General features: G+C 42.6%; 1 protein-coding gene across 9 annotated transcripts in view; it reads left to right on the forward strand.

Annotated features, from left to right (window-relative positions):
- The first annotated feature begins 5936 nt into the window (after positions 1 to 5936).
- The window catches only part of gdpd3a (glycerophosphodiester phosphodiesterase domain containing 3a), a 32765-nt gene continuing 26201 nt past the window's right edge, over positions 5937 to 12500 (forward strand). For 3 of the 9 annotated variants that reach the window (XM_042081794.1, XM_042081797.1, XM_042081792.1), the window contains exons 1-2: positions 5939 to 6104; positions 11522 to 11670. In XM_042081794.1, the coding sequence (XP_041937728.1) occupies positions 11532 to 11670 (139 nt within the window). In that variant the 5' untranslated portion in view covers positions 5939 to 6104; positions 11522 to 11531. Of the gene's footprint in view, positions 6105 to 11521; positions 11671 to 12500 lie in introns of all 9 variants that reach the window. The other 6 variants (XM_042081788.1, XM_042081789.1, XM_042081791.1 and 3 more) reach the window with 3 other exon arrangements.

A 12500-nucleotide genomic window follows, 5' to 3' on the forward strand; every position in this document is an offset into this window, starting at 1 on the left:
CAGGATAATGTCCATGTAGTGCACTAAGCGCCAAGCAGGATGATGTCCATGTAGTGCACTAAGCAGGATAATGTCCATGTAGTGCACTAAGCGCCAAGCAGGATGATGTCCATGTAGTGCACTAAGCACTAAGGAGGATGATGTCCATGTAGTGCACTAAGCAGGATAATGTCCATGTAGTGCACTAAGCAGGATGATGTCCATGTAGTGCACTAAGCACTTAGCAGGATGATGCCCATGTAGTGCACTAAGCAGGATGATGTCCATGTAGTGCACTAAGCACCAAGCAGGATGATGTCCATGTAGTGCACTAAGCAGGATGATGTCCATGTAGTGCACTAAGCACTTAGCAGGATGATGCCCATGGAGTGCACTAAGCAGGATGATGTCCATGTAGTGCACTAAGCACCAAGCAGGATGATGTCCATGTAGTGCACTAAGCAGGATGATGTCCATGTAGTGCACTAAGCACTTAGCAGGATGATGCCCATGTAGTGCACTAAGCAGGATGATGTCCATGTAGTGCACTAAGCACCAAGCAGGATGATGTCCATGTAGTGCACTAAGCAGGATGATGTCCATGTAGTGCACTAAGCACTTAGCAGGATGATGCCCATGTAGTGCACTAAGCAGGATGATGTCCATGTAGTGCACTAAGCAGGATGATGTCCATGTAGTGCACTAAGCACTAAGCAGCATGATGTCCATGTAGTGCACTAAGCAGGATGATGTCCATGTAGTGCACTAAGCACTTAGCAGGATGATGCCCATGGAGTGCACTAAGCAGGATGATGTCCATGTAGTGCACTAAGCACTAAGCAGGATGATGTCCATGTAGTGCACTAAGCAGGATGATGTCCATGTAGTGCACTAAGCACCAAGCAGGATGATGTCCATGGAGTGCACTAAGCAGGATGATGTCCATGTAGTGCACTAAGCACTAAGCAGGATGATGTCCATGTAGTGCACTAAGCAGGATGATGTCCATGTAGTGCACTAAGCACCAAGCAGGATGATGTCCATGTAGTGCACTAAGCACTTAGCAGGATGATGCCCATGTAGTGCACTAAGCAGGATGATGTCCATGTAGTGCACTAAGCACTAAGCAGGATGATGTCCATGTAGTGCACTAAGCAGGATGATGTCCATGTAGTGCACTAAGCACTAAGCAGGATGATGTCCATGTAGTGCACTAAGCAGGATGATGTCCATGTAGTGCACTAAGCACTTAGCAGGATGATGCCCATGTGGTGCACTAAGCAGGATGATGTCCATGTAGTGCACTAAGCAGGGTGATGTCCATGTAGTGTACTAAGCAGGATGATGTCCATGCAGTGCATTAAGCAGGGTGATGCCCATGTAGTGCACTAAGCAGGATGATGTCCATGTAGTGCACTAAGCACTTAGCAGGATGATGCCCATGTAGTGCACTAAGCAGGATGATGTCCATGTAGTGCACTAAGCACCAAGCAGGATGATGTCCATGTAGTGCACTAAGCAGGATGATGTCCATGTAGTGCACTAAGCACTTAGCAGGATGATGCCCATGGAGTGCACTAAGCAGGATGATGTCCATGTAGTGCACTAAGCACCAAGCAGGATGATGTCCATGTAGTGCACTAAGCAGGATGATGTCCATGTAGTGCACTAAGCACTTAGCAGGATGATGCCCATGTAGTGCACTAAGCAGGATGATGTCCATGTAGTGCACTAAGCACCAAGCAGGATGATGTCCATGTAGTGCACTAAGCAGGATGATGTCCATGTAGTGCACTAAGCACTTAGCAGGATGATGCCCATGTAGTGCACTAAGCAGGATGATGTCCATGTAGTGCACTAAGCAGGATGATGTCCATGTAGTGCACTAAGCACTAAGCAGCATGATGTCCATGTAGTGCACTAAGCAGGATGATGTCCATGTAGTGCACTAAGCACTTAGCAGGATGATGCCCATGGAGTGCACTAAGCAGGATGATGTCCATGTAGTGCACTAAGCACTAAGCAGGATGATGTCCATGTAGTGCACTAAGCAGGATGATGTCCATGTAGTGCACTAAGCACCAAGCAGGATGATGTCCATGGAGTGCACTAAGCAGGATGATGTCCATGTAGTGCACTAAGCACTAAGCAGGATGATGTCCATGTAGTGCACTAAGCAGGATGATGTCCATGTAGTGCACTAAGCACCAAGCAGGATGATGTCCATGTAGTGCACTAAGCACTTAGCAGGATGATGCCCATGTAGTGCACTAAGCAGGATGATGTCCATGTAGTGCACTAAGCACTAAGCAGGATGATGTCCATGTAGTGCACTAAGCAGGATGATGTCCATGTAGTGCACTAAGCACTAAGCAGGATGATGTCCATGTAGTGCACTAAGCAGGATGATGTCCATGTAGTGCACTAAGCACTTAGCAGGATGATGCCCATGTGGTGCACTAAGCAGGATGATGTCCATGTAGTGCACTAAGCAGGGTGATGTCCATGTAGTGTACTAAGCAGGATGATGTCCATGCAGTGCATTAAGCAGGGTGATGCCCATGTAGTGCACTAAGCAGGATGATGTCCATGTAGTGCACTAAGCACTAAGCAGGATGATGTCCATGTAGTGCACTAAGCAGGATGTAAGCAGGATGATGTCCGTGTAGTGCACTAAGCAGGATGATGTCCATGTAGTGCACTAAGCACTAAGCAGGATGATGTCCATGTAGTGCACTAAGTAGGATGATGTCCATGTAGTGCACTAAGCAGGGTGATGTCCATGTAGTGCACTAAGCACTAAGCAGGATGATGTCCATGCACTAAGCACTAAGCAGGGTGATGTCCATGTAGTGCACTAAGCACTAAGCAGGGTGATGTCCATGTAGTGCACTAAGCAGGATGATGTCCATGTAGTGCACTAAGCAGGGTGATGTCCATGTAGTGCACTAAGCACTAAGCAGGGTGATGTCTATGTAGTGCACTAAGCAGGATGAATGGTAACTATAACAACCATAGTAGGACGACGGTTGAGCCTGGAGGCAGACTTCGCAACAATGGAATCAACTGTAAACAAGCTAACTGTCCATGCTATCGCTGTTATAGGGCCAACGAAGTAAGTATATTGTGAGCTCTAGGACGGTGTTATTAGTAAGTATATTATGTGCTCTAGGACGGTGTTATTAGTAAGTATACTGCATTGTGTGCTCTAGGACGGTGTTATTAATAAGTATATTGTGAGCTCTAGGACGGTGTTATTAGTAAGTATATTGTGTGCTCTAGGACGGTGTTATTAGTAAGTATACTGCATTGTGTGCTCTAGGACGGTGTTATTAGTAAGTATATTGTGTGCTCTAGGACGGTGTTATTAGTAAGTATACTGCATTGTGTGCTCTAGGACGGTGTTATTAATAAGTATATTTTGTGCTCTAGGACGGTGTTATTAGTAAGTAGACTGCAGAGTTGGGTGCACTTGAGTCACATGACTTGGACTCGAGTCAGACTCAAGTGAAGATTTTGATGACTTCAGACTCGACAAAATTAGAAATGACTTGCAACTCGTCTAGGACTCCCATGCTAATGACTCGAGACTTCACTCGGACTTTGCCCCTTTGACTTGTAATGACTTGCGGCATGCTGGGTAAAATGATTTGTAGGCCTATCTCACACACACTCTGTCTCTCTCACCCTCTCTCTCTCTCTCAGTCAGTCACTCTCACTCACATGCACACACATATACATACCCCCCCCCCCTCTCTCTCTCACTTACTCACTCTCACTCACATACACACATCTCACTCTCTCTCTCTCACACACACACACACACCAGAATGCAAACTTGTCTCAGCTAGTGTTGGAATTTTTCCTGAGGGCTAATGAGAGAAAGTGTGTGTATCTGTGTGTGTGTGTGTGTGTGTTCTGGTGAGTGTGAGAGACTGTTAGAGTGTGAGTGTGTGTGTGTGAGACAGTGTCTGTGTGGGTGTGTATGCATGTGAGTGTGTTTAATGTGTGTGTATGTGTATGCAGGTGATTGTGTTTGGTGTGTGTGTCTGTGTCAGCTTGTGTGTGTGTGTGTGTGTGTCAGCTTGTGTGTGTGTGTGTGTGTGTGTGTGTCAGCTTGTGTGTATACATGCAAGTGTGTTTGCGTGCATGCGTGTGTGTGTGTGTGTGTATACATGTGAGTGTCTTTGCTGTGTGTGTGTGTCAGCTTGTTATACATTTGTATAGTTTGTGCTAATTCTCTCTCTTCTCACAATCAGTACCTCTCAGCAATTCTATAGAAACCCAACAATACAGGGGATGTGCTGACACCTGTGTGTGTGTGTTTGTGTGTGTGTGTGTGTGCGTGTGCATGTGCGTGCGTGTGTGTGTGTGTGTGTTTATGTAGAAATGTTTACATTCCTTTCCGGGTGACCATCCTTTGTTAAATAGAATTCTCAGCAGGATTGAAAACACACCTAGCCCCTGTTCTCTCCCTCCCTCTCTCTCCCTCTCTCCCTCCCTCTCTCTCGCTCTCTCTCTCCCTCCTCAGATGTAAACCTCTGAATCCTCCATGTCATTGTTATTTTAAGTGTTTCAGTGCTTTAAACACAAGTCTGTAAATGCTAAAGACTTTGGAACTATCATGTTCACTTCACGCACTTCATATACACACACACACCCTCACACACACCCTTACCCACACTTGCACGTACACACCTGACCTTTCAAACACAGAAAGCCTGTGTGTAAGAGAACAATAACTGTTTTCAGAGAACAATAATCAGTTAGTCTGCAGTCAGAGCCAGTGTTGCATTAACCAAGAATACATGCAGTGTGTGTGTGTGTGTGTGTGTGTGTGTACATGTGTGTGTACATGCAAGCAGTCATGCCTGAGGCTCTTTGTTGAAGTGTGTGTGTGTGTGTGTGTGTGTGTGTGCATATGTGACAGACAAACACACACACACACACACACACAAATCAGGAGCCTCTGGGATGGAACACTGTAACCTGCTCCTCCAGTTCACACACTTGAGACGGAGACTTCCATGACCACATTCCACTCTGCACACACACACACACACCACACACACATATTATACACACACACACACACATACACACACACATGGGAGGGAGCATGTGAAAGGTGTTGCAGAAGGGAACTCTGCCAGAGGGAACGGCTGAGAGAAACAAGATAAGACCAGTCAAGAGAGTGAGAGAGAGAGAGAGGGAGGGAGGGAGGGAGAGAGAGACAAGATAAGACCAGTCAGAGAGAGAGAGAGAGAGACGGATAAAGATATAAAGAAAGAGATAAAGACTGAATGAATGGCAATAGTGGCTGTCTTGGTGCTGTAATCTGATTGGCTACCAGCAGAGGCGAACAGGTGGATGTGTGTGTGACTGAAAGACTTCACACACTACGACGCTACAGAAATCTCCATACCCTCCGCGCCAGGACACAGGTGTGTGTGTGTGAAAGAGAGAGAGACAGTGTGTTATGTGTATTTCTGTGGAGTTGTATAATTGTGTGTGTGTTTTTGAAGAGGTGTGTGTGTGTGTGTGTGTGTTTTTGTAGAGGTGTGTGTGTGTGTGTTTTTGTAGAGGTGTGTGTGTGTTTTTGTCGAGGTGTGTGTTGGTGTGTGTGTGTGAAAGAGAGAGAGACATTATCTTTATGTGTGTGTTTTTGTAAAGGTGTGTGTGTGTACAGTTTTGATGTACAGATGTACAGTTTTGTAGCTCTTTCTGTTTTGCTCAGCCAACATTCCTTTCTCTCTGTGTGTGTGTGTGTGTGTGTGTGTGTGGTCATTTCATTGTGTATATGTCTGTGTATGTAGTTGTAGTTTTTTGTGTTTGTGTGTGTGTGTGTGCGTGCGTGTGCGCATGTGTTCATGCATATGTGCATGTGTGTGTGTGTCTGTGTGTGTTTTTTTCTGTGTGTGTGTGTTTCTGTGGGTGTGTTCTGCCTTCTAACTGGGGAGACAGGCAGGAAGTGCGGTTCGAAATCGAAAAAACTAATTCTGCTGCCTTTTAAGATATCTTAGAATTCCCAAATAACGGTCATTTTTGGAGGCAGCATCGACGCACACTTCATGCTCCCTCCTACCCATAATCCCTTGCGGCAACGTCTGAAACAGCTGTGAAAGGTAAACAAACATGGCGGATGACATCGGTAATGGCTGCTGAATCTGTTTAAAATGTCATTTGTGTGACCTTATTTATCTTAGATTTGTAGATTAGAGATGAGAAATAAACAATTTACTATCTGATTATGCCATTGTTGTAACCATTAATAGCGTCTGGTCTGATATATCTGCCGGCCGTAAAACTAATTTATACCGTTAGCCTGCTAGCTTACGTAAGAATTTAGTTTTAAGTCCGGCCTTTGCTAACGTCACTGTAAAAAATAAAAAGTTAGGCTAACTAAAAAATGGAACGTAACCAGCTGCGAAGCATTTTCAAGTTTACTCAACTTTAGGCCTGTGTAGTTGTGCTGACCAGGTTTTCAGAGTTCATGCAAAGCAGTGTTCTAAGTTTCTTCACCTTTGCTTTGCAAGGGCAAATAAAGTATACGTGTAACTAAGCTGAAATAAAAAAAAAAACTAGATGCACAGCATAGCGGTACAAAATATGACCGCCTCTCAGTCCTGTACATCCGTTCCGCGAAAATAAATCACACTTCAATTTGTCTCCATATTTTACTCCATCCCCCACTCTTGAAACTTTTGTGTATGCTTGTTTGGCATGCCTGAGTGTGTGTGTGCGGCTGCACAGAAAGTAGCCTACTGGTGCTGAAAAGGTGAATAGATTGTAGAATAGCCAAAGAAGATGTAGCATTGTTATAAAACCTTTAAAATCTCTAAACAATTACAAGTAGGGCAGTTCATTACAGTTCATCCATTGCAACTGGATTGATGAAAGGTCACTTACACCTGTAGGCTACATTGTATTTGGGAAAAGCAAAAGGTATCAGCATAATGTTATTTATTTATTTATTTATTTATTTATTTATAAACAAAAACATTTCTGTCAGTTCCATGCCGTTTTCAACAGCTATTAAAAACAAAGGTCATTTTTGGATGGATGGATTTTTTGTGAATGTTTCTTCTTCTACATAAGATTTTAACCATCTTCAGTTCATGTAATACTTTATTGTCAATGCACAAATTAAGTAACAGTAGTCTGAAATGTTATTGTTAATGCACAAATTAAGTAACAGTAGTCTGAAACGAAATTCTGTTTTACATCTAACCAGTGGTGCAGATAACTGACATGTCCAAATGGGCCTTGATGAAATGCGTCGCTAGACTGTTCATACACATTTTAACGGGCCAAAGTTGAAGAGCTGTTGTCCGTTATTGTTCGTGCAAATATAGGCTGATTCATGTTCCCTTGCATTGTGTAACTGAGGTCCATGGCTAGTCTGGCTTTCACCAGACCAAGCTCAATCTTTTAAAAAATCAAAAAATAAATAGTGGGCAGATCAGGCTGGGTTCACCCAGCCTAGTCCATAGGCACCCGATATTGTTTAATTTTCAGATTGAGATATACACGCTCTGGCTATTCTAAATGCAAAAATGCATCAGGGAGTTATGACAAAACTGTAACTAACAAACTAGCTTCCCTAAGCTACAGGTAGGCTTATAAGGTAGGCCTATTTACAACATAAATTGTCAATAGGCTATGCTGGCGACACAAATAAAATCTCCTTTGGAAGCCAATGGCTTACGCCTTACAGTATCAAGCGGACTTAAATTGCCATATCGTGGCAAAAAGTTGTAATAAAATTCACGCAGCTCCATGAGTGAAGGAAAGCGCGAATGAAGTAGCCACTTCTAAATGGGACCCACTACACAGTAGCTTAAGGTTGTTGCTAAAGCAGCCATAATGAAATGAAGGTGTCATTGTTTGGATACTTCACACACACGTGCTGCACACACACCCTGCACGCATTTAAAACAAATAAACAGGCGTTTCAGTAATACCGATAGTATGTGGGAGCCTGTGTGTGTGTGCATCTGTGTATATTTGTGCACCGCCATCTACAGGCCAATGAGTGTACAGTCACTAAATGTACACATAACCTAATTTTTTTTAGATCCCCCCATGGATAAAATTCTACGAAACTTGGCATACCCCCAGAGAATGCCAGGTCAATCATACAAATAAAATTTGGTGCAGTTCTGAACATCTTAACTGAAGATAGGGGCGATTAAAGCAGAATAATATTGCATTTTCATTTTTTACCGGGGGGGTGCAAATCACAAATGAGTGATTATGGGCCAGGTTGATGTGGGCCCTTGAGACCAACATACCATAAAAGATTCTTCATCCTCAGTGCCACGGTTCAGGTAGTTATTTAGGAAAAACTGCTTTTTTTGCGGTTCGGGGGGCCCAGCACGGGGTGGGAGTGGCCCCGGGGACGAAACAAAATTTTTCCGTAAAAGTCTAGTGGGGCTACATACCCACCAAATTTCATGTGCCCCGGTGGTTCGGTGTCCCGGGTATCGTTGACCAAAAATTCAGGAAGTAGATGACGGGGGAAAAAAAAAAACTTTGACAATCCCTATATGACCGCTTCGCTAGCGGCGGTCGTAATACTGTAAGTCAGGTAAACTATCACCTCAACTTTGAAAAGCAGGTTAGCACAACTAGATGGTAACTTAAGTCAAGAAAACGTACAAATCCTTTGCAGCGGTTGCGGTACATTTCTAAGTATGTACAGCTTCCTTTAATCTTTAGTTAAAACTATGCTCTTTAAGTTTATCGAACTACGTCAAGTAATAAAAGGCAATTGTCTATTGCATGTATATCTTATTACTCGGTTACAAGACAGACAGAAGAAACAATGAATTCTTTAGTAAAGAACACAACTTTTTATTTGATACTTATTTTTAAACAGTAATTAAAAGAATCTTAAGTTCTAAGAACCAGCCAAAGACATCCAATAAACTGACCACTCTGCCAACACACACAAATGTGTATCTTAGAAAGGCAGTGCGAGGCTAGGTAACAATGTATGCCCTAATCATTAGGCTACCAATATATCAAACATGCCATATATCGTCTTATGGACTTAACATTGTGGTGAAAAATCAAGATTGTACACATGCTTCATTACACTGAAGCAGTTGAAAATATAAAATAAAGAGAGAGTCGGGCAGGCTCAAATAAGAATGCATACCATAATAATGAAAATGCTGAGCAAGTTTACCTGGCAGTTCCTAAAAGGACACCTCACAGCTTCTTGATTTCTCAAATGGCTTTTGATTTGATTTAAAAAGGTTTTTGGTGGGCAAGTATCTCTAAAATCACAGGCTTCACACACAAAATTAAAATGGGCTGCTGGCTGCTTGTTGTGGAAATGGTCTGTGCGCTTGTGACAAATGTGATTTCAACGTACCTGGAGTTCTGAAAGTGCAAACACACTGAGGATAGAGACAGGGCAACGGACTAGTGCGTCCTTGATAGTGGCAGAACAGGTAGTGCTTCAGAAGAATGTAAAGACTGCGACTCTCAAATCCACACAGTTTACATTGCATTCCAAACCTGCAAACAGACACAAAAAAATACAGGTAAAATGTATTACATTCAATAATTCTGAAATAAGATAAAACATGAATTCAATAACCAAACACATCTTTGCAAAAAAAAAAAAAACTCTTACTGCAAGTCTGTGTAAAGTAACTTGTGAATGAAGGTGAATGAAAATGCAGTCCTAGTATGTCCTGCTTACTATGCAATGGAATAATAAAATTAGAATGTATGATAAGCATCTTTTGTAAAGTTTAGCCCCGTCTTTCTGGGACTGCTGCAAAATAGTCCTCTATATGATCATAATACACTTACAGTAAAAGTACTGTTTGATTTGTAAGAGAAATAACTTTCCTTGCTGGAGATTAGATGTTTGACTTGCTAAAGTCATGCTAACATTACTGACACAACTTTTGTTGCAACTTTTTGCAAAGCTTCCTAATGTTAAATGTTGCTATAGAAATCGCAACCTCTCAAGAAATACATTAATTTAACATCTCGAATACTTTTAGTAGGCCTACACGAAGTAAACACTTCATATACCGAATAACACCGCTATGTTTCTAGAAAATTCTGGAATACAATGCTATCATTAGTTAGTTGACGTTAGCGTTAGCGTAACGTCATGCCTCCCGCCACTTTAAGGTCTATACTAAGATTTATTTAGCAACGTCGTTAAGCTAAACCAAACGTACACACATTGTTACCAATGTCAATTAGTTCGCACCGCAGACTTTTCACACCGAATTTACTAAAATGCTTATATTTTCATTTAATAGTGAGCTAAACGGGAAGCAAAGACTGCAAGCTTGGCTAATATCTAGCTCTAATGGCTGATGTTAGCGAGCATGGAGCATTTGACGCGAAGCTCCGGTTAGGAAAATCTAATTTATTCTCTAACTACAACTTTACATAGCAATAGTTTCTGTTCAAACTATCCAATATAAGGTCACATCAGTGGACAAAGTGCAAAAGTAGTGGTGTCTCTTACCTTTACGCTTAACCAACAGCCAAAATTAGTAGCAGCACTGAAATTCAGCAGCCATTTCCATCCTTCGATTCGGCAAGAGAGGGAGAAGATTTGCGCATGCGCATTGACAGAAAGTACCGAATGTCAACTGTGTCAACGAAAACTGAAGAACGCAATTCAACACAACTTACTTTCCTATTTCTCTTGAACATCAGATGAAGAAAAATAATTAAACCCATGTTTAGAAGTGATATGAACTTTTCCTAAGTATATTTGTTCATTCAACATTGCATCCTGATTTCAGTTTACAATTCTCAAGTTCTGTTTTTTACAGTGTGTTAACCAAAGATTCTAGAGTGCTACGCTCATTTTTAAAAGATGCATTTAATCCAAAGTCATGTCTAGTGAGACAGCTCTCTATGTAGGGAGGGAGGCAGTAGGCAGCTGTCTCCTGTTTTGAACACACCCTGTGTGTGTGTGTGTGTGTCTGTCCATGTGTGTTTCTTTCTGTGTGTGTGTGTGTGTGTGTGTGTGTGTGTGGTTGTTGGTTGAGTGTGTGTGTGTCAAGTCAAGTCACATTTTTTTATATATCACACTTAAACGCAATGCAATTGACTCACAGAAATAAAGTAAAAACAGTAATAAAAAACAAAAATAAAAATACAAAAAAAATAGTAATATTATTTATATATATATATTATAATAATATTATTAATATAAAATAGTAATATTATTTTTTTTAGTAATGATAAAACAGACTATGATTGTAGATAAAGAAGATACTAAAACTACTACTACTGTAGGCCTAGAGCAAAATGTACAGTAAAGTTAAACATACAAGATGAATAGAAATAAGACCAATGTGTATGTGTGTGTGTGTGTGTGCGTGCGTGCGTGCGTGTGTGTGTGCGTGCGTGTGTGTGCGTGTGTGTGCGCGTGTGTGTGTGTGTGTGTGTGCGTGCGTGCGTGCGTGCGTGCGTGCGTGCGTGCGTGTGTGTGTGCGTGCGCGTGTGTGTGTATGTGTGTGTGCGTGTGTATGTGTGTGTGTGTGTGTTCCAGAGCCCTCTCCATGGCCAGTTGGCTGTACTTCCTGGTCCCAGCGTTGGGGGGCTACAGCGTGGCGTCTTACTTCCTGCTCAAGAATCCACACGTCCTCCACCGCAGGAAACACAAGGCCTTCACCTGCACACACATCTCACACCGCGGGGGTAACCATCTGTGTGTGTGTGTGTTTGTGTGTATTTATGATGCCCTGTGTGTGTGTGCGTTTATGATGTCCTGTGTGTGTGTGTGTGTGTGTGTGTGTATGTGCGTGTGTGTATTTATGATGTCCTGTGTGTGTGTGTGTGTGTGTGTGTGTGTGTGTGTGTATGTGCGTGTGTGTATTTATGATGTCCTGTGTGTGTGTGTGTGTGTATGTGCGTGTGTGTATTTATGATGTCCTGTGTGTGTGTGTGTTTGTGTGTGTGTGTGTGTGTATGTGCGTGTGTGTATTTATGATGTCCTGTGTGTGTGTGCGTTTATGATGTCCTGTGTGTGTGTGTGTTTGTGTGTATTTATGATGCCCTGTGTGTGTGTGCGTTTATGATGTCCTGTGTGTGTGTGTGTGTGTGTGTGTGTGTGTGTGTGTGTGTGCGTGTGTGTATTTATGATGTCCTGTGTGTGTGTGCGTTTATGATGTCCTGTGTGTGTGTGTGTGTGTGTGGGTGTCCGTTTACAGACCTTGCTAGCCTTTACAGAGCAGCGTGTGTGTGTGTGTAGAAATAATACAGTCCCTCCAGGAATTCGCAATGTTGCAATCGCAACAATTAATGCAAATTCAGCAAATCCCCACAAATTCTGGGCAACCTCGCAATTTTGTCCAAACACCGCAACTTTTTCGCAAATTTGACCAATCATCGTAGTTTCCCCCTTGAAATTTCACCTACCACAACAGTCCCTCATGCAGAATATTGAGCCAGATGCCAGACTTAGCCTACTTCTGCATACACCAAAGACTGCCCTATAATGTGTTCGTTCCTCTGCAGTTTTGATGACA

This window comes from Alosa sapidissima, chromosome 24 (genome assembly GCF_018492685.1).
Source record: "Alosa sapidissima isolate fAloSap1 chromosome 24, fAloSap1.pri, whole genome shotgun sequence".
Taxonomy (NCBI): domain Eukaryota; kingdom Metazoa; phylum Chordata; class Actinopteri; order Clupeiformes; family Clupeidae; genus Alosa; species Alosa sapidissima.